The sequence below is a fragment of the Anomaloglossus baeobatrachus genome, chromosome 6 (genome assembly GCF_048569485.1).
Source record: "Anomaloglossus baeobatrachus isolate aAnoBae1 chromosome 6, aAnoBae1.hap1, whole genome shotgun sequence".
Lineage (NCBI taxonomy): Eukaryota > Metazoa > Chordata > Amphibia > Anura > Aromobatidae > Anomaloglossus > Anomaloglossus baeobatrachus.
The window spans coordinates 540,774,851-540,801,858 of record NC_134358.1 but is presented as its reverse complement, the minus strand read 5'-3'; the positions used below and the strand labels follow the sequence as shown (position 1 = coordinate 540,801,858).

General features: G+C 47.9%; 1 protein-coding gene across 2 annotated transcripts in view; it reads left to right on the top strand.

Annotated features, from left to right (window-relative positions):
• RUNDC3B (RUN domain containing 3B) overlaps positions 1–27,008 on the top strand; it is a 192,181-nt gene that overhangs the window by 33,185 nt on the left and 131,988 nt on the right. For both annotated transcript variants that reach the window (XM_075315611.1, XM_075315612.1), the window contains exon 2: positions 12,147–12,262. In XM_075315611.1, the coding sequence (XP_075171726.1) occupies positions 12,147–12,262 (116 nt within the window). The remainder of the gene's footprint in view (positions 1–12,146; positions 12,263–27,008) is intronic.

Sequence of the window (27,008 nt, the reverse complement as noted above, 5' to 3'; positions counted from 1 at the left end):
CAGTTATGCCAATTTTGGTAGGTCTCAAAGGGTCGTTCCACTGCGGTGATTTTTGATGACCTGCACAGATGATAGATCATCTATTTCACATTGGTGGGGTTCCGACAACTGGCATCCGTATCGATCAGGCGTTTTCAGTGCAGACAAATGTACACACTTGTCCTGGGTCTGGGCTCTGCTCACGTCACCCCAGAATGCTAAACTTCTTGTGCTTCTCGTTGGGCTTTGCAAGTGGTTTTTCAGGACCTCTGCTACCTGTCTGCGGTCTCCAGGACCTCTTCTACCTTTGTTTGGTCTCCAGGGCCTCTGCTACCTTTGGTCTCCAGGGCCTCTGCTACCTTTGGTCTCCAGGGCCTCTGCTACCTTTGGTCTCCAGGACCTTTGCTACTTTTGTTTTGGTCTCCAGGACCTTTGCTACTTTTGTTTTGGTCTCCAGGACCTTTGCTACTTTTGTTTTGGTCTCCAGGACCGTTGGTACTTTTGTTTTGGTCTCCAGGACCGTTGGTACTTTTGTTTTGGTCTCCAGGACCTTTGCTACTTTTGTTTTGGTCTCCATGACCTCTGCTACCTGTCTTTAGTCTCCAGGGCCTCTGTTACCTGTCTTTGGTCTCCAGGACCTCTGTCTGCTACCTGTCTTTGGTCTCCAGGACCTCTGCTACCTGTCTTTGGTCTCCAGGACCTCTGCTACCTGTCTTTGGTCTCCAGGACCTCTGCTACCTGTCTTTGGTCTCCAGGACCTCTGCTACCTGTCTTTGGTCTCCAGGACCTCTGCTACCTGTCTTTGGTCTCCAGGACCTCTGCTACCTGTCTTTGGTCTCCAGGACCTCTGCTACCTGTCTTTGGTCTCCAGGACCTCTGCTACCTGTCTTTGGTCTCCAGGACCTCTGCTACCTGTCTTTGGTCTCCAGGACCTCTGCTACCTGTCTTTGGTCTCCAGGACCTCTGCTACCTGTCTTTGGTCTCCAGGACCTCTGCTACCTGTCTTTGGTCTCCAGGACCTCTGCTACCTGTCTTTGGTCTCCAGGATCTCTGCTACCTGTCTTTGGTCTCCAGGACCTCTGCTACCTGTCTTCGGTCTCCAGGACCTCTGCAGCGTGTGTGCGGTCTGCAGGACCTCTGCAGCGTGTGTGCGGTCTGCAGGACCTCTGCAGCGTGTGTGCGGTCTGCAGGACCTCTGCAGCGTGTGTGCGGTCTGCAGGACCTCTGCAGCATGTGTGCGGTCTGCAGGACCTCTGCAGCTGTTTATCAGCAACTGCTTGGTACTTTATATCCGCTCTTCTTCATCTGAATAGGATCATATCTGTATTCCTCCGTAGAGGCCGCAAAACAGTTGACAGAGCCGTTCAGCTGCGCAACTGCTTACTTCTGGCCGGTGCTTAGAACAGCTGACCCATGGAAGCAGCGGGTGTCTGTCTCCCACCAATCTGATATTGATCACCTAGTCTGGGGATAATTGATCATTTTTATTCGAATTAGAAACCCCGTAAATATAATTGTTTTACTTCTATGCGTCAAAGGGACCTTTGGGCCACCTTGTGCTGCAAAGCTAGTTACGACCAAGCCTACGTTTGCAGATGTACGTAAATCTTATCTTCCACCCACTTGACACTACATCTCCGTGAATTATATCGATCCTGCTATGAAAAGATCCATTTTGGGCAGGAATGGAGCATCGAGATGGATGAAGTTCTTCCAGCCATTAAATGTGTTCGGAAACAAAACAAGCAATGTTTTTCCCGCTTCATTTTACTCTACGGTTAGGGATCAACCGGTGCCATGGAAGACGCATGGCGTTTATATAATGCAGCAATATGTTATGAAAAAGCATAGTTCTGGCTACTATGTGAGAAGTGGTAGGTGGCATTTTTGTCTTCTCTCCAGGGTCTTCCCAACATTCCACCGCCATCTTTTGAACCTACCCCATATGTACACGATCCGTGGGGCTGTAGGACCTGAGCCGCTTGTCATATACCTAGTGTGGACAGTCCTTAACCTGGTAAAGAAGTCTCATCCAGACAATCCTTAACAAAGATAACAAGCAAAAACACCCATTCAGGAGAGGAGTCCATAGCAATTACTCCCTGACTTTTATCTAGACCTATAGGATAACTAGTGATGGGTAAAACTGTGCCAGTCCAAGACGGTCTGCACTGGTGCGACTCTTGCCTGCTCTTTCTTCTGTCAAATTAAAGGGACATGAATTTGCCCATTGCAGTCTAATATGTTCAGGAACTAATCCTGCTTCTAATGCTCCTGTAACTTGTCATCCAAAATTTTTCGGTGTGTGACTCCTCATCAACAATATTTCGCCAGCACTATAGCAGCTAGAATTTCCTTTCTCTCACTTGCCAGCATATATTGCGGCTGCCGTTTTGCAATGGCTTGCCAGCCCTGGACTGAAAGTGTCGCTGGTGGGGAGGAGGGTGACAACACTGCGCTCTCCCACAGCTCGGGCCCGGCCGCCGCTGCTCTGCGGCTACTGCTGCTCGGTGGCTCAAGCGATGGGCCGGATCCCGGGGACTCGAGCGGCCATCCTCGCCCGTGAGTGAAAGGGGGCTGATTGTTGGTGGGGGATTTGATTAATGTCCGTGACGCCACCCACGGTTGTGGTGATTGTGTGGACACCACCGCTGCTCTGTATGGGTATCCCGGGAGCGGTGACAGGGAGCAGCTTTGTTGTTATTTCTCCCCTCCGTGGGTAGGGGGTTGGTTGTCCCGGGGCCCGGTGATGGGGTTGGAATGGTTGACAGGCGGGTTATGGGGGCCTATTGAGGTGCAGGGACAGCGCTGTGCCGCACGGCACGGAGGTACTCACTCAGCCCAAGGATGATGACACAGTTCACGGTAAACAAGCGGCTGGTTGGACGGGTCCCTCGGACGGCTGCGGTGTTGATGTTCCCTGCAAGTTAGCGGTGACTGTCTCTTCCCTGCACCTAAATACGGTTGTTGGTAGCGATGGGTTCCCACCGGTAACCCGCTCCCCGGCTTGGATATGGGCCGGAGGAGCCCCTCTTTGCCCGCAGGCGCTGGCCCTGAGGTACTGGTGCCTTGGCGGTGGCGGTGTCCCTCTCTCACGGTTGGAGCTTTGCCTTCAATCGGGACTTTGCTGTTTAGAGACCCAGGAGGTCCCCTTCACTGACGGATTTGGCAAATTGTACGGCGACTCCAAGCCTTGCCGGGATCCGAAAGGCCCCTGCCAATGGTGCTGGCCTCACTTTGTGTACCGCTCCGGTACCGCCGGGCCACCACCCGTCCACGGTCCTTTCGGCAACTCCGATCAGCCTCCACTGCAGACGGTCACCGCCGTCTGTCAACCTTGCTGTCTCGTCCGGGGCACACACCCAGACGCTCTCAGTCAGTTTTTGGTTGCTCTACTGCCACTTCACTGCTCTTACCTCCACTCCTCAACTCAACTCCACTCAAAACTAAACTAAACTGTTCGTTTTCCCGCCTCCAGGACTGTGAACTCCTCGGTGGGTGGAGACCAACCGCCTGGCTCCACCCCCTGGTGTGATCACCAGCCCCTGGGGGAGGGCAACAAGGGTTTGTGTTTTGACTACGGTGTTCTTGCAGGGAATGTGGGGTGTGTGGTGATGTTGTGACCTGTGACCCCTGGCTTGCCCAGGGCGTCATATTCCCCCTTAGCAAAACGCAGACCGTCCTCGGGCTGCCCGTCCAACACCGGTTTTATTTTCCTGAAAAAAGGATAAGAAAACTGTAAACAGGTTTACAAATATACTAACTTCATCCCACATCGGGAGGCACTTTTCTTAAACGGTTTCAAACGGTTAACGGTTACGGCTTCCGCTCTCACCCACCCAAGTAACCTGGCCCTGATGCTGCCCCTAAGAAACAGGCAGCACCCCTTGACCCCAGTCCTGCACCAAGTTACCCGAGCGGGATCTGTCCTTTCCAGGGGACCCACGTCCATGGGGAGCCCCTGGAACCCCCAGAGGGTAGCCACCGGTTCCTGTGGTGGCTGGGCCCCAGCCTGCTCCACTGCGGGCCCTCCCTCCAATCTTCCTCTCCGGAGGCGGCAATTGCGGAAACGGTAACGGAACTTATTTACAAGCCACTGAGTTTGTGGTTGCCCTGCAAGTTCTCGAGCTTGTCCATAGGAGTTCCTATGCAAAAACTTTTTAAACGGTCCCCACGGGGACTACGGTGCCGGCAACGGCCGGTTCAATCAGCAGGCTAGACAATCAGGTTACTGTTCGGTAATCATTCACTTTCATTTTCAAACTTTTTTAAAACTTTTCAACACAAACACACTTTTGGTCCCAACGGGGACGGTGACAACGGTACTCCGCTGCCTTTACTGTGCACTTTCGTCCTCCCTACCCGGCTCTGGGTGGAAGAACACGGGCACCAGCCCCTCCAGTGCATAGCAAGCACGGCGAGGAAGGGCCGCCCGATACCCGTTATTTCCACTCCGGGGGATATATGTGGCCTCCATGCCATGCAGAGCGACAACTCCTTCATCTTCTTCCGAAACGGGCTCGGTGTCAGGCCCGGAATCACTATCGTCCGTCCCTGCGCCAGGCGGGTTGCCGCCAGCTGCCGCAGCTTCCAGGCTCGCTACTCTCTCGGCCACCGTGACGAAGGGGAATACGCCCGACGGGCCAGGCGCAGCGCGGTGCACAGGCAAGGAGGACGGAGGCGGCATGGGGGCCAGGGGTAGACCGGGTCCCTCAGCCGCAGCGGCTGGTCCCTCGGGGACACAGGGGCGTGGGTCACTCACCAGCTCCTCCATCATGGCCTCCATTCCATACACTCGTGCAACTGCAGCTGCATTCTCCACCTCCGCGGTCCACTGCTCCATCAGCCTACAGATCTGGCTCCGGTAGTGTCGGCAGATCCCTGCCGTTCGGGCCCTCAGCCATGCCGCTGTCCCGGGCACCGGCTCGGTAGCCTCCGCGTAGCTAGGTGGAACAGACATCTTTTTGCAAGGCTCAGCAAATCGCGGGCTCCCAGCGTCCTTGCTTGTATAGCCGCGCGCTACATGCGGCCAGCCGCCATTTCGTCCCCCTTAGCCTCTTTCCGGCTCCTCCTCTATCCGGGCGGGGTTTTGGCCTTCGCGCCTCCACTACTCGAGAAGACGCTCGAGCTGGACTTTTTCGCGCCCAAGATGGCGGCTTTCCAAATTTTCCGGCCGGACACCTCCGGCAGTAACAAGGCGCACCTCTACCAGACGGCAGAGCGGTAGGATCCTGTTCGTGACGCCAAGTTGTCGCGGGCGGGGAGGAGGGTGACAACACTACGCTCTCCCACAGCTCGGGCCCGGCCGCCGCTGCTCTGCGGCTACTGCTGCTCGGTGGCTCGAGCGATGGGCCGGATCTCGGGGACTTGAGCGGCGCTCCTCGCCCGTGAGTGAAAGGGGGCTGATTGTTGGTGGGGGATTTGATTAATGTCCGTGACGCCACCCACGGTTGTGGTGATTGTGTGGACACCACCGCTGCTCTGTATGTGTATCCCGGGAGCGGTGACAGGGAGCAGCTTTGTTGTTATTTCTCCCCTCCGTGGGTAGGGGGTTGGTTGTCCCGGGGCCCGGTGATGGGGTTGGGATGGTTGACAGGCGGGTTATGGGGGCCTGTTGAGGTGCAGGGGCAGCGCTGTGCCGCACGGCACGGAGGTACTCACTCAGCCCAAGGATGATGACACAGTTCACGGTAAACAAGCGGCTGGTTGGACGGATCCCTCGGACGGCTGCGGTGTTGATGTTCCCTGCAAGTTAGCGGTGACTGTCTCTTCCCTGCACCTAAATACGGTTGTTGGTAGCGATGGGTTCCCACCGGTAACCCACTCCCCGGCTTGGATATGGGCCGGAGGAGCCCCTCTTTGCCCGCAGGCGCTGGCCCTGAGGTACTGGTGCCTTGGCGGTGGCGGTGTCCCTCTCTCACGGTTGGAGCTTTGCCTTCAATCGGGACTTTGCTGTTTAGAGACCCAGGAGGTCCCCTTCACTGACGGATTTGGCAAATTGTACGGCGACTCCAAGCCTTGCCGGGATCCGAAAGGCCCCTGCCAATGGTGCTGGCCTCACTTTGTGTACCGCTCCGGTACCGCCGGGCCACCACCCGTCCACCATCCTTTCGGCAACTCCGATCAGCCTCCACTGCAGACGGTCACCGCCGTCTGTCAACCTTGCTGTCTTGTTCGGGGCACACACCCGGACGCTCTCAGTTTTTGGTTGCTCTACTGCCACTTCACTGCTCTCAACTCCACTCCTCAACTCAACTCCACTCAAAACTAAACTAAACTGTTCGTTTTGCCGCCTCCAGGACTGTGAACTCCTCGGTGGGTGGAGACCAACCACCTGGCTCCACCCCCTGGTGTGATCACCAGTCCCTGTGGGAGGGCAACAAGGGTTTGTGTTTTGACTACGGTGTTTTTGCAGGGAATGTGGGGTGTGTGGTGATGTTGTGACCTGTGACCCCTGGCTTGCCCAGGGTGTCACATTAGCACTTCTCGCTATTATGCCTGTGTGCAATCTGACACATATAGAGCGACAATTTGGAAGTGGTCTCTTAATTTTTGCCAGAGATGTGCATATATAATATAATATAAGAATTTTTTGGGGGGGAGGTTTTCAAATAGACTCTGGGAGGGGGGGGAATATCCCCCAAAGGTGGAAAACTCCTTTACAGTCCTACCATATAATGTCGTTTATCATAGCCATCCCTCGCTTTGTATCTTTTAGAACATTTTGCTGTGTTTTTGGTCATTTTATACTTAATTAGCTCCTTGTGTCGTTTATTGAGACAGCATCGCTAGAAGAGGAGACTTACAATTAATAGGCGCAGACAATTCTCTCTAATTTACATAACATTTTGACCTTTTTCCATTTAAATAAAAAATTGTGAAATGTTCCCGCAGCCGACTGTCGTCGTCACTATAATTATTTCCAAATCGGAACAAAGCTCGGAGGGCGTCTCACGAGGCTCCGCAGGCGGGGGAGCGGCTGCACTGGTAATAAACGTGTCTAGTGGGACGGGAGACATGAGCTCGGGGTGGAAGCGCCACAGGACACATTAATAATTTCATTAGTGAGCAGGAATAATATGGAGGAGCTCGGTGCTAGACGAGGTAATGCAGGAACATGGTCCGGGGGGATCTTGTCATCTTAAAATTAATTTTAGTAGCTGACAAAGGGATGACTTTTTAATAGCATGCCCTATCCTTGTATCATGGCACTCGTCCTAAAGCACGACAAAGGGTACCAAGATGGTATTTAATTCTGCGTAATTACCAATATCTGGGTCAGTAAAAGAGACACTAATTCCCACCCCCTCAGAATGGAGAAAAATCGGATTTTAAACCCCCTTGTGGCTGGGTAGAATTACAGTCTGCTTCTTTCTGCTCTGGGACATGTGTGAATTGACAGAATTTATATGTGAAAATTTGGGATAATCCCGGCACATTTGGGACTTCTCTTATTCCAGAATTCTATGTTTTTAGCATTTTTGTTGCTAGACACAGATTACACCTGACAACCGCAAATTAACAAGCAAACAAAAAACTTTGGCTGGGAAAAGCAAACTCTGGTAATTTTGCAGCTCTTATTTGAATTGGATAATCATTATGTCTGACTTGTCGAGACGAGGGAACTTAAAAGGTTAGGACAAGTTTTTGTGCAGGTGGGAGATTGCAAATGAGCATGGCTAAAGGAAGCCATGACACAGTATTGGATCTCTCATACACCCTCAATTACAGTGGAGAGGCGAAGGCTTGCCTCCCCTTCCTGCAGAGGGGTGAGGGCTCGCCTCCGCTTCCTTCCTACGTAGGGGCGAGGGCTCGCCTCCGCTTCCTTCCTACGTAGGGGCGAGGGCTCGCCTCCGCTTCCTTCCTGCATAGGGTCGAGGGCTCGCTTCCTTCCTGCAGAGGATCGAGGGCTCGCCTCCGCTTCCTTCCTGCGGAGGGTCGAGGGCTCGCCTCCGCTTCCTTCGTGCGGAGGAGCAAGGGCTCGCCTCCGCTTCCTTCCTGCAAAGGGTCGAGGGCTCGCCTCCACTTCCTTCCTGTGGAGGGTCGAGGGCTCGCCTCTGCTTCCTTCCTGCAGAGGGTCGAGGGCTCGCCTCCGCTTCCTTCCTGCAAAGGGTCGAGGGCTCGCCTCCGCTTCCTTCCTGCAGAGGGTCGAGGGCTCGCCTCCGCTTCCTTCCTGCGGAGGGTCGAGGGCTCGCCTCCGCTTCCTTCGTGCGGAGGGTCGAGGGCTCGCCTCCGCTTCCTTCGTGCGGAGGGGCGAGGGTTCGCCTCCGCTTCCTTCGTGCGGAGGGGCGAGGGTTCGCCTCCGCTTCCTTCGTGCGGAGGGGCGAGGGTTCGCCTCCGCTTCCTTCGTGCGGAGGGGCGAGGGCTCGCCTCCGCTTCCTTCGTGCGGAGGGGCGAGGGCTCGCCTCCGCTTCCTTCGTGCGGAGGGGCGAGGGCTCGCCTCCGCTTCCTTCGTGCGGAGGGGCGAGGGCTCTTCTCCGCTTCCTTCGTGCAGAGGGGCGAGGGCTCGCCTCCGCTTCCTTCGTGCGGAGGGGCGAGGGCTCGCCTCCGCTTCCTTCCTGCAGACTAGTCGGATGAGTGTCTCCGTTTTCCGGTACCAGTGCCTCCTCTTTTGGCCTTCTTTGTCCTCCTTCTTCTGAAGCCTGGGTGCATGATGCGTCCTACGTCATCCACACTAGCTGGCATTGAGGTCCTGCGCACGCTCACTACAATACTTTGATCTGCCCAGTGCAGGGCAGAACAAGGTGCACCTGCGAAAGATCTCAATGCCGGCTAGTGTGTATGACGTAGGACGCGTCATGCACCCAGGCTTCAGAAGGAGGACAAAGATGGCTGAAAGAGGAAGCGCTGCTACCGAAGAACGGAGAAACCCATCCAACCAGTCTGCACCACATCGCCCCTTAGGTGAGTATTATAAATTGATTTTTACGTTCTACACAGTGGCCTTGGCTCTTATATACAGCATGTTAGAAAGCTGTATATAAGAAATCACTGGTAGTTGCCGCAGCTTATAGTCACCAAACATGGTGACATGTTCTCTTTAATTTCTTTTATTTGGTATATAGAAATGTTTCCTCTCATCCTTGTATAGCTCTTCAAGAAGTGGTGTCATCCCAGTGATAAATCAATCAGTTTTTAGTAAATAAAAGCTTCTTTCCTGCATATTTCTTTGTTACTCCTCGGGGGAGTTACCACTCACCTCGTCTATCCAATCAGTGCTGCCAGTGTCAGACTATTGACAAATGTAATGGTAATGCCCATTTGTCAATTTATTCATACATTGCCAGGAGGAATGAAAAGTGGAACTTAAAATAGTAATTCGGGTATTTTTTTATGAGGAATATATATACTGATAGTCATGTCTGGAAAAATCTCAGTTCCGCTTTAAATTAGAAGGGACTATCCTACAATATCTTTCAGTTTTTGGGTCACTAGTAGATGCCTCAGTATAGGGATTTGTCTTGTGACTGATCCTTTTTAAGGACCATCATTCTATGTTCTCCAGAAATCATTTTCTTCTTGGTAATTGACTGCCGGAGAGTGTGAAATACTCTCAGGGGAATTGTACTTATGGCCAATAAGGCAACGCAGCAGAACTGAAGAAACGCAGAATGATTATGAATGGAAGAAATGTAATCTGCACATGACAGTGATCTTGTGAGGGATGAATCACCGGCCACCAGGAGTCTAATTCTGCTTCTAATTAACCCCGGTCACATAGGCAATCCAACTAGAGGCGAGGAGGCTTCTCAGACGAACGCTCCTTACCTGCGCGTCACATATATTAGGGAATTATTGTTTATTTTCTTATCTGTGTGGCAGATGGTTTTCTTGAGAGGTTTCTGAACGCAGTGGAATACAAGACGTCTCCGAAGAGATGCAATCAGACGCACTCTGACAGCGGCCGCGGATGAAGAATGCAGAGCACCCGCTGCTCCTCAGAAAGCTTCTGGGATTCAGTGATGGATAGGACATCTCATTTTAACCCATTTAGTTTATTTTACGGGAAATAATGGCCATATATATCACATGGATTAAAGGGGTATTCTACTGAGTTGTCTAATTTTGCCATTGGTTATGGTCGGAGTGCAAGGACTCGCGAACGGTGAAGTTGGCGTGTCCTAGATCTGTGCCGTTAACTCCAGGTGGTCAGACGTCCGGAAGAAGCCAGTGAGAATTCAGCCCCTTCATTTATAGGAGCGATGGGGGATCTGGGAGGTTGTCACACATCCACGTCCAGAGAAAGGCAGGGTACATTGTGAACAATATAGACCATGGGAGGTGAATGATGAGAACCATGACAAAAGGGGTGCACACAAGGTTTCGTCCAGTACTTTGGGGTCCAAAGAAATTGCCGTTGAGTTCCGGTATACTGTTTGCCCCTCTCTTAGTAATTACTCGAAAAAATTTTGCCCATCAGCCATGCCTCTTTTTTTTGCCCCTCCTTTACAGACTACGCCCTTGTGACCGATCCCTCACTATTGCACCACATCTTTACACTACACTCCTGAATATAATACTGTCACTCTGTGCTCCCTGAATATAAGGGATAGACCGTGTACCTCATGAATATACTGCTGCTAACACTCTGCCTTCTGTGTGACCCCTGAATCTGTAAATTAACCATACTGTGCCCACCTGTTCGGAGAAATTAGCTGCAACATGAAGTGATTACCCACACTGTGCCCCCTGCACCAATAAGTTAGCAGCACTGTGCCCAATGTAACAATGCATTAGCCGCACTGTGCCCCCTAAACAAAGTAACTATCATCATAGTTTTCCCCTGAATACAGTCATTAGCCACTCTGTGCCTTCTAAAGTAGTTAACCTCACTGTGCCCCTTGAACAACAAAGTAATTAGCCTCACTGTGCCCCCTAAATAAAGTCATTAGCCGTTCTGTGCCCCCTAAACAAAGTAGTTAACCTCACTGAGCCCCTTAAACAACAAAGTAATTAGCCGCACTGTGCCCCCTGAACAAAGTAATAAGCCGCACTGTGCCCCCTGAACAAAGTAATAAGCCACACTGTGCCCCCTTGACAAAGTAATATGCCGCACTGTGCCCCCTGGATAAAGTAATAAGCCGCACTGTGCCCCCTGGACAAAGTAATAAGCCTCACTGTGCCCCCTGGATAAAGTAATAAGCCACACTGTGCCCCCTGGACAAAGTAATAAGCCTCACTGTGCCCCCTGGATAAAGTAATAAGCCACACTGTGCCCCCTGGACAAAGTAATAAGCCTCACTGTGCCCCCTGGACAAAGTAATAAGCCTCACTGTGCCCCCTGGATAAAGTAATAAGCCGCACTGTGCCCCCTGGACAAAGTAATAAGCCTCACTGTGCCCCCTGGATAAAGTAATAAGCCACACTGTGCCCCCTGGATAAAGTAATAAGCCTCACTGTGCCCCCTGGATAAAGTAATAAGCCACACTGTGCCCCCTGGACAAAGTAATAAGCCACACTGTGCCCCCTGGATAAAGTAATAAGCCACACTGTGCCCCCTGGACAAAGTAATAAGCCACACTGTGCCCCCTGGATAAAGTAATAAGCCGCACTGTGCCCCCTGGACAAAGTAATAAACCACACTGTACCCCCTGGACAAAGTAATAAGCCGCGCTATGCCCCCTGGACAAAGTAATAAGTCACACTGTGCCCCCTGGATAAAGTAATAAGCCCCACTGTGCCTCCTAAACAAAGTAATAAACCACACTGTGCCTCCTAAACAGAGTAATAAGCCGCATTGTGCCCCCTGGACAAAGTAATAAGCCGCATTGTGCCCCCTGGTCAAAGTACTGTAATTAGCTGCACTGTGCCCCTTGAATAAATAGTTTTGTTGCATTGTACCCTATTATCAAATAAATTAGTGACACTTTGCCCCATAAATGAAGAAATTAGCCTCACTGCACGCAGTAAATTAATTTGTGCCTTGATCAGTGTTTCCTCGCCAACCGTCGGCTGTGTCTGGCCGGGCACTTGCTGGCATCCCAGGTGGCACCATAACACTGGCGCTGAGCAGTGAGCTGCTGCCGTATTTATTGTACTGTCTTGTGGACGTGTTGAATGCGTTACCCCATTATTGTGTGGTGTGAGGTGATCCCAGTGGTGATGGCGCAATACTAATAATAATCCTCCCGCACTGGTCCTGACCCTTCCTCTCGCTTTTCCTGCAGGTTTTCTGTGAAGACGCTGATTGACCGCTCCTGCTTTGAGACCATTGATGATTCTGCACCTGAATTTTTAAATTTTGCCTCTATTTTGGAACAGATTCTAAGCCATCGCCTCAAAGGTAAGAAGTGAGGGAGGTTCAGAAGCATGTATCTCACCCCGGTGATGGATAATAAATGCAGAGCGGGTGGTTTTGATGATTGTGTTTATGTCAGACTATATCAGTACTGTAGTTGTAAAGACCCCTGGTATTAGGATGTACATTGATTTCTGGACAGTAGTATTTTTCCACACAAAAATGTGTCGTTCATTGAGGACCGCCAATGACTATGACCTCTTTTTGCCTTCATCCCACCATCAGTTTAGCTTTTTGGTTACTTGAGTGATCTAACACACACTGGTTGCTAGGGATATTCTGCGTGTCAACCCAAGCGTTGCTAGGTCATATAATCACTGTATCTTTTGCCGGCTCCTCTTCCTTTACTGTCAGGGGTCTTCAGTCCTAGGCCCCCTCCTTTCCTCTCTATACACCGCCCCTATTAAACTAACCAACAGCAGATTTGGTTTCCGGTACCATCTCTATGCTGTTGATACACAATTATACACATCACCTGACATCACCCCTGCATTACTACAAAATACTAGCAATTGTCTGTCCACTGTCTCCAACATCATGTTCTCCCTCTATCTAAAACTGAATCTGTCAAAAACAGAACTTCTCATGTTTCCTCCCTCTCCTAAGCTTCCTAAACCCAGTATTACCATTTCCATGTGTGGCTTGACTATTACTCCCCAGCAGTACGCCCGCTGTCTTGGGGTTATATTGGACTCCGATCTCTCCTTCACTCTCTACATCCGATCACTCGCTCGCTTTTGTCACCACCATCTCAAAAACATCTCTAAAATTCGACCTTTTCTTACCATTGACTCAGCAAACTCTCTTACCGTCGCTCTCATTCATTCCCGTCTGGACTATTGTAACTTGTTACTAATTGGTCTCCCTCTTACTAAACTCTCCCTTCTCCAAACCTTCCTGAATGCAGGAGCCAGGATCATATTCCTGTCCAACGGCTACACTGATGCCTCCTCTCTGTGCCAGTCATTGCACTGGTTGCCCATCTGCTACAGAGCACAATATAAACCTCTGACCCACAAAGCTCTCCACAGTTTTGCGCCACTCTACATCTCCTACCTCATTTGTTTATGACCTTACCCATAACCTCCATTCCGATAATGACCTAAGACTGACATTCCCTATAATGCGAACCTCCCATTCCTGTGTCTAAAGGGCACTTTACACTCTGCGATATCGCTATCGATATCGCTAGCGAGCGTACCCGCCCCCGTCGGTTGTGCGACACGGGCAAATTGCTGTCCGTGGCGCACAACATCACTTACACCCGTCACACGGACTTACCTTCCCTGCGACGTCGCTGTAGCCGGCGAACCGCCTCCTTTCTAAGGGGGTGGTTTGTGCGGCATCACAGCGACGTCACATGGCAGCCATCCAATAGGAGTGGAGGAGATGACCGGGCAGAAGATCCCGCCCGCCCACCTACTTCCTTCCTCATTGCCGGTGGACGTAGGTAAGGAGATGTTTGTCGTTCCTGCGGTGTCACACATAGCGATGTGTGATGCCGCAGGAACGACGAACAACCAGCGGCATGCACCATCAACGATATTATGAAAAGGAGCTACGTGTCAATGATCAACGATTTTTGACGTTTTTGCGATCGTTGATCACCGTTTATAGCTGTCACACACTGCGATGTCGCTAACGACGCCGGATGTGCGTCACAAACACCGTGTCCCCAACGATATATCGTTAGCGATGTCGCAGCGGGTAAAGCACCCTTAAGACTTCTCTCGAGCTGCAACAATTCTCTGGAATGCACTATCCAGGAATATTTGCTTAATTCACAATACCCACAGTTTTACATTCTCTGTAATAGAAACCTCCCACTCCTGTCTCCAAGACTTCTCTCGATCTGCACCAATTCTCTGGAATGCACTACCTAGGACAATTTGTTTTAATTCACAATACCCACAGTTTTAAGCGTGCCCTAAACATGCATTTCTTTAGACTGGCCTATCATCTCATTTATCGATCTATTCCCATTTTGCCCTTACAATGTTTTCTTCAAAATCTGGTCCCTTCTATCACCTGTCTACACTCTTCATACACTCCGCAGCCCTTTGTACCTGTACTTGTACACATACTGGTCAGTGACCAGTTCATGCAGCGCTATATGAATCCACTAATTATTATATTGATGGCCGGACTATACGATTCAGGCACTTTTTACCTTTTGTGCCTCCCCTAATCCCGCATATATTGTTGCTTGCGAGCAGTAACCTCACTCCTCTTGGTTTCTGTTGAATTATGTTACTCTGTAATGTCTTATATTGTCGGTATATGTCTCCCTTTTGAATTGTACAGTGCTTTGGAATATGTTGGCAGTATATAAATAAAAAGTATTATTATTTTTATTATAACCGTAGCAAGTCTGCTATATATGACTCTGCTGATAGAGATTTATTCAGATGTAGAAAATTATGTAGAAAATCGCACCACTAATCAGTTTTATTATCTGCAATACTTAACATAACTTTCGGGGCTAAAGCATTTCTATGTCTTTGACCTTGTACAGCCCCTTTTAAAAGGATTTTCCGAGCGTGAAATGTTGATACCCTAACTTTACGAATGATAGGACTGACCTGCAGTTCCAGGCACTGCCACTCTTGGATGAGAGGCGCTGTATCTGTTCATCAGGGGGAACCTGAACAACCCCCACTGATCAAATATGGAGGAAAAACTGAACATTTACTTAATCATTCCAGAGATTATCTACATTTTTTGGGTCTTTTCGCAACGTTCCCTTGAAGTCTTGACAGCCGCTGCTGAAGGGAGCAGTGAGAGAGTTGATCAACGTTGCAGCGAAGGTGGGCAACCGTGCGCCAGCAAGTTTGAGGCACGTCTCTTATTCTAATTAATAGGCCTCATTCACAAAACCTCCTGGGCTTCAGGCCTCCACATCAAGAGAGTACAACGTTAGGGGCTATTTACATTATACACACATACAGTCATGGCCAAACGTTATGAGACTGACTTTTCCCAAAAGTTTGGAAAACAATTGCAATTTGAAGTGGGAATATGACTGAAATTTTGGGTCAATGGGCAGGAAGCTCTCAAGAATTTCAGTTTTGCCTTTTGACATTGTCTCCATCATTCTGGAAAACAAAAACATTGTTAGTCACCAAATTGCTCCTCAACGTTTGGGAGAAGTTACCCCCAGAGGACATTTAGTTCCCGTTCTTCGTTCATGACAGAGTTCTCAGAGAAAGTTGTGTGTAATTCGACTCCATGATTGAGAAGCCCCCCACATGTGAACGGTCTTAGATGACATGGTATCACTCAACTTTTATACTCCGGACAACCATTCTTCCAGTTGTGCACGAGACCCCTCCATGAATGAGAAGCCCACACACGTGAACGGTCTTGAATGACATGGTATTGCTTAACTTTTGTACTCTGGACAACCATTCTTCCAGTTGTGTGTGAGACCCCTCCATGGATGAACAACCACCACATGTGAATGGTCTTGGGAGGCTTTACTGTTGGATGACATAGTATTGCTCAACTTTTATACACTGGACAACCATTCTTCCAGTTGTGCGTGAGACCCCTTCATGGATGAGAAGCCCACACACGTGAACGATCTTGAATGACATGGTATTGCTCAACTTTTATACTCTGGATAACCATTCTTCCCGTTGTGCGCGAGACCCCTCCATGGATGAGAAGCCACCACACGTGAATGGTCTTGGGAGACTTTACTGTTGGATGACATGGTAGTGCTCAACTTTTTTACTCCGGATAACTGTGGGGTGAGGGGAGAGGGCATCAGAGAAAATAACTTCACCCCAGTCATCTGCAGTCCAACCTCTCTACTCTGCGGTACTTTGGATAAGGCGTAACTTTCAATTTGGGAATTACCCTTCTAGAGTTCCCCCCCCCCCAAAGTATCCCCTATCTAGGTTTGTGGATAACTTGCTGACCTCTGATCCTGAAATCCTCGGCCCTCCTTCCTCAACCCCCCACGATCTTATCTCTGCGTGGATTCTGCTCCATTCATTGTTTGAGACTTGCGGAGCGCTACACTCAATGGTTTCATCAACAATGAATGGAGCAGAGGACGCACATACTCTGGATGAAAATATGATCACTCAGAAGATGTGCGATTGCGTGTCCAACCAGCTTAGAAGGAGCTCTATTGTCAGCCTAGGTTTTCTTTCTTCTTTTTATTTTTTGACTGGGGAGGAGGGGTACAGTTTGTTATTAAGGATTTTCCAGTAAAATTATATTTGATCTCAATATGTTAGTACCGTATCAATACTCTGAGGCATGGTGACATTTTCGGATGAGATGACATTTTCAGCGATTCTCCGTAACTTTCCTGTATATGCAAAAAAAATTACGAACAAGGTTTCCTCGGCTCGGAAAATAGGAATAGGTCCAAATTATTTACCAACAAAAAAATATCAGCTCCTGTCTCGAATTACAATTCTCATAGAAATACCAGAGGGCCAAGTTCCTGAAATGATTCCAGAGTTTTAATAGTCTGTACGCAGTAGGAATGCAAATAACAACAAAATCCGTAACAGCACAAAAAAAAAAAAATCTCCCAAGGTACAAGGAGATAGCTTCCTCGAATGAACTGGAAAATTGACCAGTAGTAAGGGGTTAATGGTGGTGGTCTGGGGCAGGTAAATAGGGCTTCATCAGTGGCCGACAACATTTTACTTGTAACTGTGTAGGTGGAGAGCAGGGGAGAGGGGCTCCTAGACTGGCCCTCAGGCTAAGGGACCACACCTATCCCTAATCCCAGAGATACCTCTGATGGTGAGAATATCTGGGCCACCTTCCGTGCCCTAGTGATGATCAACTCTGATCTTCTAACAAACTCCCCCCAACCCCTGGGGAGGACCAGGGTAGGAGTGATAAAGCCAACAGAAATAGACAAACGGGAAACGAAATCACTATCTCATGGCACACACACACACACACACACACACACACACACACACACACACACACACACACACACACACACACACACACACACACACACACACACGTATCTGACAGAGTTCAGGAGGAAAATTAGAGAGGGAGGAAGTAATAAGACAATGGGAGAACTACACCACAACTTCACACAAAAAGTAATACAATCACCAGCAGGACTGGGATACAACAACACACGGACTGGTTTAGCAAAAAGCTATAGTCTGCATAGTAAGACAGGCTCCTCCATCTTAAATAGGCGAGGAGTGACTGTAATAGGTTTCCCACAACATGTGATCAAGAATCAGGCTAGCATAAATTAACTCTTGCAAGCCCAATCACTAATGAGCACACAGATGGTCGACACCCGAACCTGTCTGTGTAACTCAGAAGCATCAATAGAGGCATACTGTGGAGTGTCAGATTCTCCAGTGTGAACAGTGTCAGATGCCGCCGTGACACTCAGCGAGTTTAGAACCAAACACCGTGTGATGATACGCAATTACATCAAGTTACGGGTCTCGGAGAATGTCAACACAAGCCAAAATGTTTGCAAAATTAAGAATTTTTTTTTTTAATTTCTAAAATAAATCATAGCAAAAAATGGAGATGCAAAATGAATGTCACAATGGGGTTAATTATATTAATTTAATTGAACAGCCCAGATCTGTGTAAGTAATAGTGGAAAAAAAACCATGGTGTCCATAGAGTGGATAGTCACTTGAAGGGGTTACACGGTGTTTTATTGTAAATAGCACTTTCCCTTTAAGACTCCTATTGCCGCCAGTGTAGCTCTAGGTCTTGGAGTGCATCTTATAAACACCTTGCTTTCTGCGAAGTGCTGCGCCATTCTTCTGTACGGTGCGCCATGAGTCTCAGCTGCATGTTATTGTCCAACCAATTACTTTATATTGAGAAATCATTAAATGGAGTGTAAAAAGTAAAGGCCCCTCCAGCCAACCCCCCCCCCCCCTTCCGGCCTCACACCAGGGTCTTTAAAGTTTAATAGATATATCCATTATACACTCGATAATCTGTGCTGTACTATTTCCAGCTCTTGTTAAGAAGATCGATGGCTGCCATATATACTGGTATTGATTTTTTTCATTTTTTTTTTTAGGGTTTGTTTTGTCCTCGAGGACCATTTTGAGTTATTTGTGCCATAGTCCATTATATTGATAAAGTGTGGGGAATATAATGTCCTAGACTACAGGTGAGCTTTTCTGTGTGACCGCCTGTGCCCAAGCAGGGTGATGTTTTTCCAGCTCCATTACTATATTTTATGGATGACCTCTTAAAAGGGTGTTTTAGAGGATAATATTTTGATCACTCTCCTTCTGTAACGTCAGCGTCCCGGCACTTTCCCTCTTCCTCCACCCGGAACGTACGCCAACGTACTCGCCGTCCATGTTGCACAGCTGTGTCTTCTGCTGTGTCTTCTGCTGTGTCTTCTGATTTGGTGCACAACGCGGCTCCCAGCTCCCGGCCGTCGCACAGGTCTCTTGGTAACGTGCTAAGGGACCTCGCTCTCCGCTTCTTAAGGAGGCATCCCACGCACTTTGGAAGTGTCCCCAAACCATAGCTAGGAGTCACTAAGTATTTAAAGGGAACCTGTCCCCAGTTTTTTCACTATTAAAACAAAAGTATCCCCTTCTGCAGCTCACGGGCTGCATTCTATGAAGGTGCACCTTGTCGCGGACCCCCCTCCCTTGCAGACCCCAGAAAGAACTTCATAAAATCTCAGTTTCCTATGCAAATGACCTGTGTTGGCTAGATGGGCGGGCTCTGTTTCGGCTCCTGTCCCCCCTCCTGTCGCTGGTCGCCGTCTTCCTGTCATGATGACATGGATGATGAGGCCACCGTCATCATCTATGCTGCTGGTGAAGTCTTGCGCAGGCACAGTTCACTGTGCCCCTATCGCGAGCCTGAGCAGAAAACTGTTTCCCTTGCGCGCGCCGGTGATGTATTTGCGCAGGTACGAGATTATGTGCGGTGCTGTGTTTGACCTCACCAGCTTCATCTTCGTACCCGCCCATAATCTCTCGCTTGCAGAAATACATCACCGGCACGCGGTAAACTGTTTTTATGCTCTGGCCCGTGACAGGGGCACAGCGAACTGCGCCTGTGCGAGACTTCGCTAGCAGTGTGGATGATGATGGCGATGGCATCATCCATGTCAATCATGACTGGAGGACGGCGAACATCGGCAGGAGGGGGGACAGGAGCCGAAATAGAGCCCGCCCATCTGGCCAACACAGGTCATTTGCATAGGAAATGGTGAGATTTTATAAAGTTCTTTTTGGGGTCTGCAAGGGGGGTCAGCAACAAGGTGCACCTTCATAGAATGCAGCCCAGGAGCTGCAGACGGTGATAATTTTGTTTTAATAGTGAAAAAACTGGTGACTGGTTCTCTTTAAGGCACCCTCCCGTATAAGGAGGTACCTGACCAACATTAGTACTTGGTGTGTCTTCAGTCTACTAGCTACTGTTCCTGAACCAGAACCTGCCTGTGTATCTGAACCAGTTGAGTTCCTGAACCAGAACCTGCCATTTTGTACCTGAACTTGTCTTCGATTTCTAACCTGTAGGGGTGTGTCGGAGCAGGCAGCACTGCAGGAGTGCCGGTTGGAGATCTGTGGGCGTGTCACTGTGGGCTGTACTGCAGTAGAGCCTGGTAGTAAGTGGGGTAGTGGTGGGTTCAGATGGGGCAGCAGTGCAGGAGGGTCCGACAACGATGAGTGGGGGATGGGTGTGAGAGGCAGCACTGCAGGAGAGCTTGACGGACGAGAACAGGGGGCCCCACTATAAATTTTGCAATGGGGCCTTGGCTTTTCTAATTACCCCACTGGACAGAGTGGTACATTTAGTCAGACTACAGGCTCCTCATTACTTAGGCTAATTTCACACATCAGTTTTTGGCATCAGTCACAATCCGGCGTGTGCCTGATGCAACGGATCCGGCGCAGAATATGCAGAAACTGATGTGTCTGATCCTTTTTTTTTGACGGTTCCAATATACCTGATCCGTCAAAAAACGGATCCGGCGCATCCGTTCGTCCATTTTTTTTGCTGGATCCGTTTTTTTTTAAATACATTGGAGCATGCGCCGTTTACAAAAACGGATCCGGCGTCCGCATCCGTTTTTTACCGCATTATGCCGGATCCGGCGTCCATAGGCTTCCATTGTGAAACACGCCATATCACGCTGGATCCGGCGCGATACTTTTTTTTTTGCCGGACAAAAAAACGTTACAAGATACGTTCCCTCCGGCCGCCGCTTTAGGCAATTATGACGAATCCGGCAAAAGCCGGATGCAACGCAAGCCCATCAGGCACAATCCGGTGCTAATACAAATCAATGGGGATAAAACTGATCCGTTTTACCCGTATTTTTTCCGGATTGTGCCTGATGGAAAAAAAACTGATGTGTGAAATTGGCCTAAAGGGGGCTTTACACACTACGACATCGCTAATGCGAACTCGTTGGGGTCACGGAATTGGCGATGCACATCTGGCCGCATTAGCGATGCCGTTACGTGTGACACCGATGAGCGATTTTGCATCGTTGCAAAAACGTGCAAAATCGCTCATCGGTGACATGGGGGTCCATTCTCAAAAATCGTTACTTCAGCAGTAACGAGGTTGTTCCTCGTTCCTGCGGCAGCACACATCGCTCTGTGTGGCACCGCAGGAACGAGGAACCTTTCCTTACCTGCCTCCCGGCCGCTATGGTGAAGGAAGGAGGTGGGCGGGATGTTACGTCCCGCTCAGCTCCGCCCCTCCGCTGCTATTGGGCGGCTGCTCAGTGACGTCGCTGTGACGCCGCACGGACCGCCCCCTTAGAAAGGAGGCGGTTCGCCGGTCACAGCGACGTCGCCGGGCAGGTAAGTATGTGTGACGGGTCTGGGCGATGTGCGGCACGGGCAGCGATTTGCCCGTGTCGCGCAACAGATGGGGGCGGGTACCCACACTAGCGATATCGGGACCGATATCGCAGTGTGTAAAGCCCGCTTAAGGCTCATTTACCTCAACGTGTACCGTTAGCAATTACCTACTAATCTTTTTCTCACTTGTGGTTAGTAAGCTATACTTTTATATTCTTCTCCTTGCAGTAATATACATACTCTCTATTCACTGACTTCTAAGCCTGGGCTGGACCTGTGTTTGTACTCAGCAGCCAATCAGAGAAGAGCTAAAGTAGGAGGGAGCGAATGATGAGGCAGGAGGCGTGCCTCAGACTACCGCAGACGTTCCTTTTCACTCCAGCTCCACCTTAGTCACAGATCACAGCACTAATCTAATGGAGCTGATTTAATAAGCAGCCAAGGAGAAACCTTTTTCGAAAAGATATAGCCGGAAATCCTTTCCTATTTGTACTGACTTGTATATATTTTGGCTTAAAACTGGACAATTACTTTAAATGTTTTTTTTTTGTTGTGTTTTTTTTTAAATGGGTCCCTAATATAATAAATCCTTAATCTATATTTTCAAAGAAGGAACCTATACCAAAATTTTGGGCTTGATTCGTGACTTGCGTAATCCTAAAAACCGTCTCACGTCAATTTGGAGCGTCCCGTCCTAGTATCGGATTCTTATCTTGCCTCCACATCCGCACTGTAATGAATCTCGGGCTGGTAAGAGGAGATGATTCTCGGATCTGAGAGACATTCACCACGCTGGATCAGATTTGCGCTCGGAGATACAAATATGAGAAGGTCTCGGAGTCTGACCTAGAAGAGAACACTGACCGTCTGAGGATTTTGTCATCTGTGGATTTAATTACTCGGATTAATGTTTCCTTTCATCACAGATCATGTCAGATTAATGTCCATGTGACCTTCCACTTCATAAAACCCTCATTATTTCTTCTGCCGGCGAATATTGATACGATGCTGTTTTATAGCTGTTCCGTTAGACATCATCACGGTTTTCCACCAGACAGATGCGTTTATTACAGTGATGGCCAACCTTTTGAGCTCAGTGTTAAAAAAAACACGAGCATACATCGGGTGGTAAGTCACTTCTAGAAAAATCCATAAGCTCTAAAAACAAAAATTATCATTTTAATATATGTACTGTATTTATTAATAAAACAAAAAACAAATAATTTTTTACCTTACTTGCTTAGTGACTTTTTTGTTTCTGAATTTCATTGGCTATATCTTTAATTGAAGGTTGATATTTCGTACACTTCAAGCCCAAGCAAGTCCCCTCCTTCCCCCAGCAATCATTATCTCCTCTTCCCCTCCTTTTCCCCCAGCAGTCGTTATCTCATTTCCCCCTCCCCCACCAGTCATTATCTCCTCTCTCTGGACAGTCATTATCTTCTTTCCCCCCTCCCCACAGAAGTCATTATTTCTTAAACCCTAGCAGTCATTATCTCTTCCCTCTGCCTTCCCCTCAGCAGTCATCTCCTTTCTCTCTCCCCAGCAGTTAAATCTCCCCCTAATTTTTGAATGGCCTTTTCCTAACAATTCTGTCAAAGCTGCGGTTATCACAGTTGCTTGTGCTCCTTTTTCTACCACACTTTTTCCTTCCACTCAACTTTCCATTAATATGCTTGGATACAGCACTCTGTGATCAGCCAGCTTCTCTAGTAATGACCTTTTGTGGCTTACCCTCCTTGTGGAGTGTGTCAATAACTGCCTTCTGGACATCTGTCAAGTCAGCAGTCTTCCCCATGATTGTGTAACCTACAGAACCAAACTAAGGGACCAGGTGTTTTGTGGTCAATCTAATTTTCTGAGATAATGACTTTTGGGTTTTCATTGGCAGGAAGCCATAATCATCAACATTAACAGAAATAAACACTTGAAATAGATCACTTTGTGTGTAATAACGCTAAATAATATACAGGAATAGATCAGTCTGTGTGTAATGGCTCTATATAATATGTAGGAATAGATCCCTCTGTGTGTAATGACTCTATATAATATGTAGGAATAGATCCCTCTGTGTGTAATTACTCTATATAATATATAGGAATAGATCCCTCTGTGTGTAATGACTCTATATAATATATAGGAATAGATCCCTCTGTGTGTAATGACTCTATATAATATATAGGAATAGATCCCTCTGTGTGTAATGACTCTATATAATATATAGGAATAGATCCCTCTGTGTGTAATGACTCTATATAATATATAGGAATAGATCCCTCTGTGTGTAATGACTCTATATAGTATATAGGAATAGATCCCTCTGTGTGTAATGACTCTATATAATATGTAGGAATAGATCCCTCTGTGTGTAATGACTCTATATAATATATAGGAATAGATCCCTCTGTGTGTAATGACTCTATATAATATATAGGAATAGATCCCTCTGTGTGTAATGACTCTATATAGTATATAGGAATAGATCCCTCTGTGTGTAATGACTCTATATAATATGTAGGAATAGATCCCTCTGTGTGTAATGACTCTATATAATATATAGGAATAGATCCCTCTGTGTGTAATGACTCTATATAATATGTAGGAATAGATCCCTCTGTGTGTAATGACTCTCTATAATATATAGGAATAGATCCCTCTGTGTGTAATGACTCTATAATAAATGCATTTCCCTTTTTCTATTGAATTACTGAAATAAATTATTTTTTTATGATATTCTTATTTATTGAGATGCACTTGTACATGATATTAATGACCTATTTTTAGGATAGGCAATCAATATCAATGTCTTGGACAACGTTTTAAGACCTGGACTTTGAGATCTGTGCGTCACGCACTTACTAGAAGCTTTAGGGTTAGGCTGGTTTTGGATGGTCATGTTCACACCAGTGCCTGCAGTGCTCTGCTGTATACAATGTATTCTTCTCCATATTGTTAAACTAGCCGTCACCTGGTGCTCAGTTATATGATGAGAACACTTTGTTTCCAGACCAGTGCATTATATGTAATCTGATCAGTCACTCAGGTCATTTTCAGAGCAAGCGTTAAAGAATTTCTCCTAAAGTGGTTAAATTGATTAGATTCTGTGCCTCGCTTGGCAGCACTGTCCTCTTCTGAGAGCTGGAGGTACATGGATCATGGGGGGTTCTGACTCTTCTTTTTGCATAGGTGGATATAGACTCCATTCCAGGGAGTCCACATTTGGTCTGAAGTACCTGGTGTTTCTTTTTCCTCTCCAGTGTTAAGACCTTTAGACCAGTTCCCCTTCTAATTGCTGAGGTTCGGTGTTATATTTTCCAACAATGCTACTCCAAAAATATGTAATTTGCCCAACGGAAGCCAAAGAAGTGTTACTTTGGTTTACGTCAGGCTGTTCTGTGTAATGCCATAGCATGGTGGGAGGACTACAAGGATTATTTCCCCAAGCCTCAAATTCTATGTCAGTGCCAAATTTTTTGCCTCTACCCCCAATGTTGACTGCAGTGGGAACCACTTCTTTTTGGAGTAGCGCACAAGTGCAGTGAGGCTGGTAAGAAGGGTAGGAGCTAGCTGCTGCTCTTTCATCTCTGTCACTGTCCCGCTGGGTTTGAGAGAGACTGCTGCATCTTTCATAGGATAGACTGAGCAGATACTAGGGTTAAGGTAATAAAATATTGACTTTTAAAATATATGTATGTATATATTTTGAGGTCACCGGAACAGTACAGTAGGGGAGATATGTATCATTGAGGTTGATAGCCTCAATGATGTAAACCCGGAAGCAGGCTCCATCATGGTAGAGCTGGGTTTACGAGCAGTCAAAGAGATGAGTGGGAATGACTTTTCACAGATCTATAACTTGGGGTGTGGTACTTGTTATAAAAATGGACTCCTAGGTTGTGTGTGTGTGTGTGTGTGTGTGTGTGTGTGTGTGTGTGTGTGTGTATTAGGTTTGGTGAAGAGTGGATTATTCCGAGGTGGTGAATGTCGCAGTAGTGTATGAACTTAGTTTGTTATCCTTTTGTTACCTTGTGTTAGACAAAGCCTTTCTTTGAGTTTGTTCTGTTTACCGGTTTATAAAGACTGAATTAACCAACTGTACTGTTTAAATAGAAACAGATCCTGCGATTACATGCACAATCAACCGAGCAAGTCAGAGTGTCACAATATGTATGTGTATATATCAGAGAGAAAAATTAGCAATGAATAACTTTTTATTTTTAAAAGTCTGGTTTTGACAATAAGCAAAAGAAATCTAGATAGTCAAAGGGCAAATTAGACTTGAATCTGTATTTTCTTAAACTACATTATGTGTGTTTGGGGATAAAGGATTCAGTAGTAGACCGAGGGAAGAAACTCAGTGAGTGCTAATGGTCCATGGGTTAGGGGGGTGCAAAATACTTGTCCTTCCCCGGGTATTTATAGCCCACACTGTGCCACTGATGCTATGATATGAATTTTAAAGTGGGCTTCACCCGCAGCGACATCGCTAGCGAGATGTCGTTGGGGTCACGGAATTCGTGACGCACATCCGGCCTCGTTAGCGACGTCGTTGCGTGTGAAACGCAGGAACGACCGTTAACGATCAAAATTACTTACCTGATCGTTGACACGTCGTTCCTTTCCCGATTTATCGTTGCTGTTGCAGAACTCAGGTTGTTCGTCGTTCCTGCGGCAGCACACATCGCTATGTGTGACACCGCAGGAACGAGGAACATCACCTTACCTGCGCCCGCCCGCAATGAGGTAGGAAGGATGTGGGCGGGATGTTCGGCCCGCTCATCTCCGCCCCTCCGCTTCTATTGGGCGGTTGCTTAGTGACGTCGCTGTGATGCCGAACAAAGCGCCCCCTTAGAAAGGAGGCGGTTTGCCGGCCACAGCGACATCACTAGGCAGGTAAGTATGTGTGACGGGTGTAAGCGATGTTGTGCTCCACGGGCAGCGATTTGCCCGTGCCGCACAACAGACGGGGGCGGGTGCTTTCACCAGCGACATCGCTAGCGATCTCGCTGCGTGTAAAGCACCCTTAAGTCTATTGAAAAGTGTAGTTGACTAGACTTGTATATGGAAAGGTATACAAAAAAAAGATATACTGTACAGTTTAAAGTGATATATCATTGAAACTAGAAGCTTACATGCACTAACAGACACATCTGCATGTTTTTTTCACTATCTTAAGGATAACTAAGTCAATGTTTTGGAGTGGCCATCATAAAGCCCTGATCTCAATACTATTGAAAATTTATGGAGAGAGCTGAAAAGGCCGGTGCGAGCAAGACGACCTACAAATATGGCGCAGTTACACCAGTTCTGTCAGGAGGAATGGGCCCAAACTCCTACTAACTATTGTGAAGCTTCTGGAAGGAGGTCCAAAACGTTTCATCCAAGTCATACGATTTAAGGGCAATGGTACCAAATACTAATGAAATGGAGGGAAACTTTTGACTTTGCATGAAATAATAAAAATGCCTTAAAACATTCTCTCTCTCATTATTCTGGCATTTGGCAAATATAAATAATTTTGGTTCCTAATTGACCTAAAATGGGAAAGGTTTATTCTGATTTCATGTCAGATAGTGAGAAAAACCTGCAAATGTGTCTTTATAGAGAGCAGAGGGAAAAACCTGCAGATGTGTCTTTATAGAGAGCGGAGGGAAAAACCTGCAGATGTGTCTCTGTAGAGAGCGGAGGGAATAACCTGCAGATGTGTCTTTATAGAGAGCGGAGGGAAAAACCTGCAGATGTGTCTCTGTAGAGAGCGGAGGGAATAACCTGCAGATGTGTCTTTATAGAGAGCAGAGGGAAAAACCTGCAGATGTCTCTTTAGATAGTGTATGTAAACTTCTGGTTTCAACTGTATGCCACTATATATTAGTAGTGGGCTATCTTGTCAATTCAGCTTGCCTTGCGTGCCGTCATCA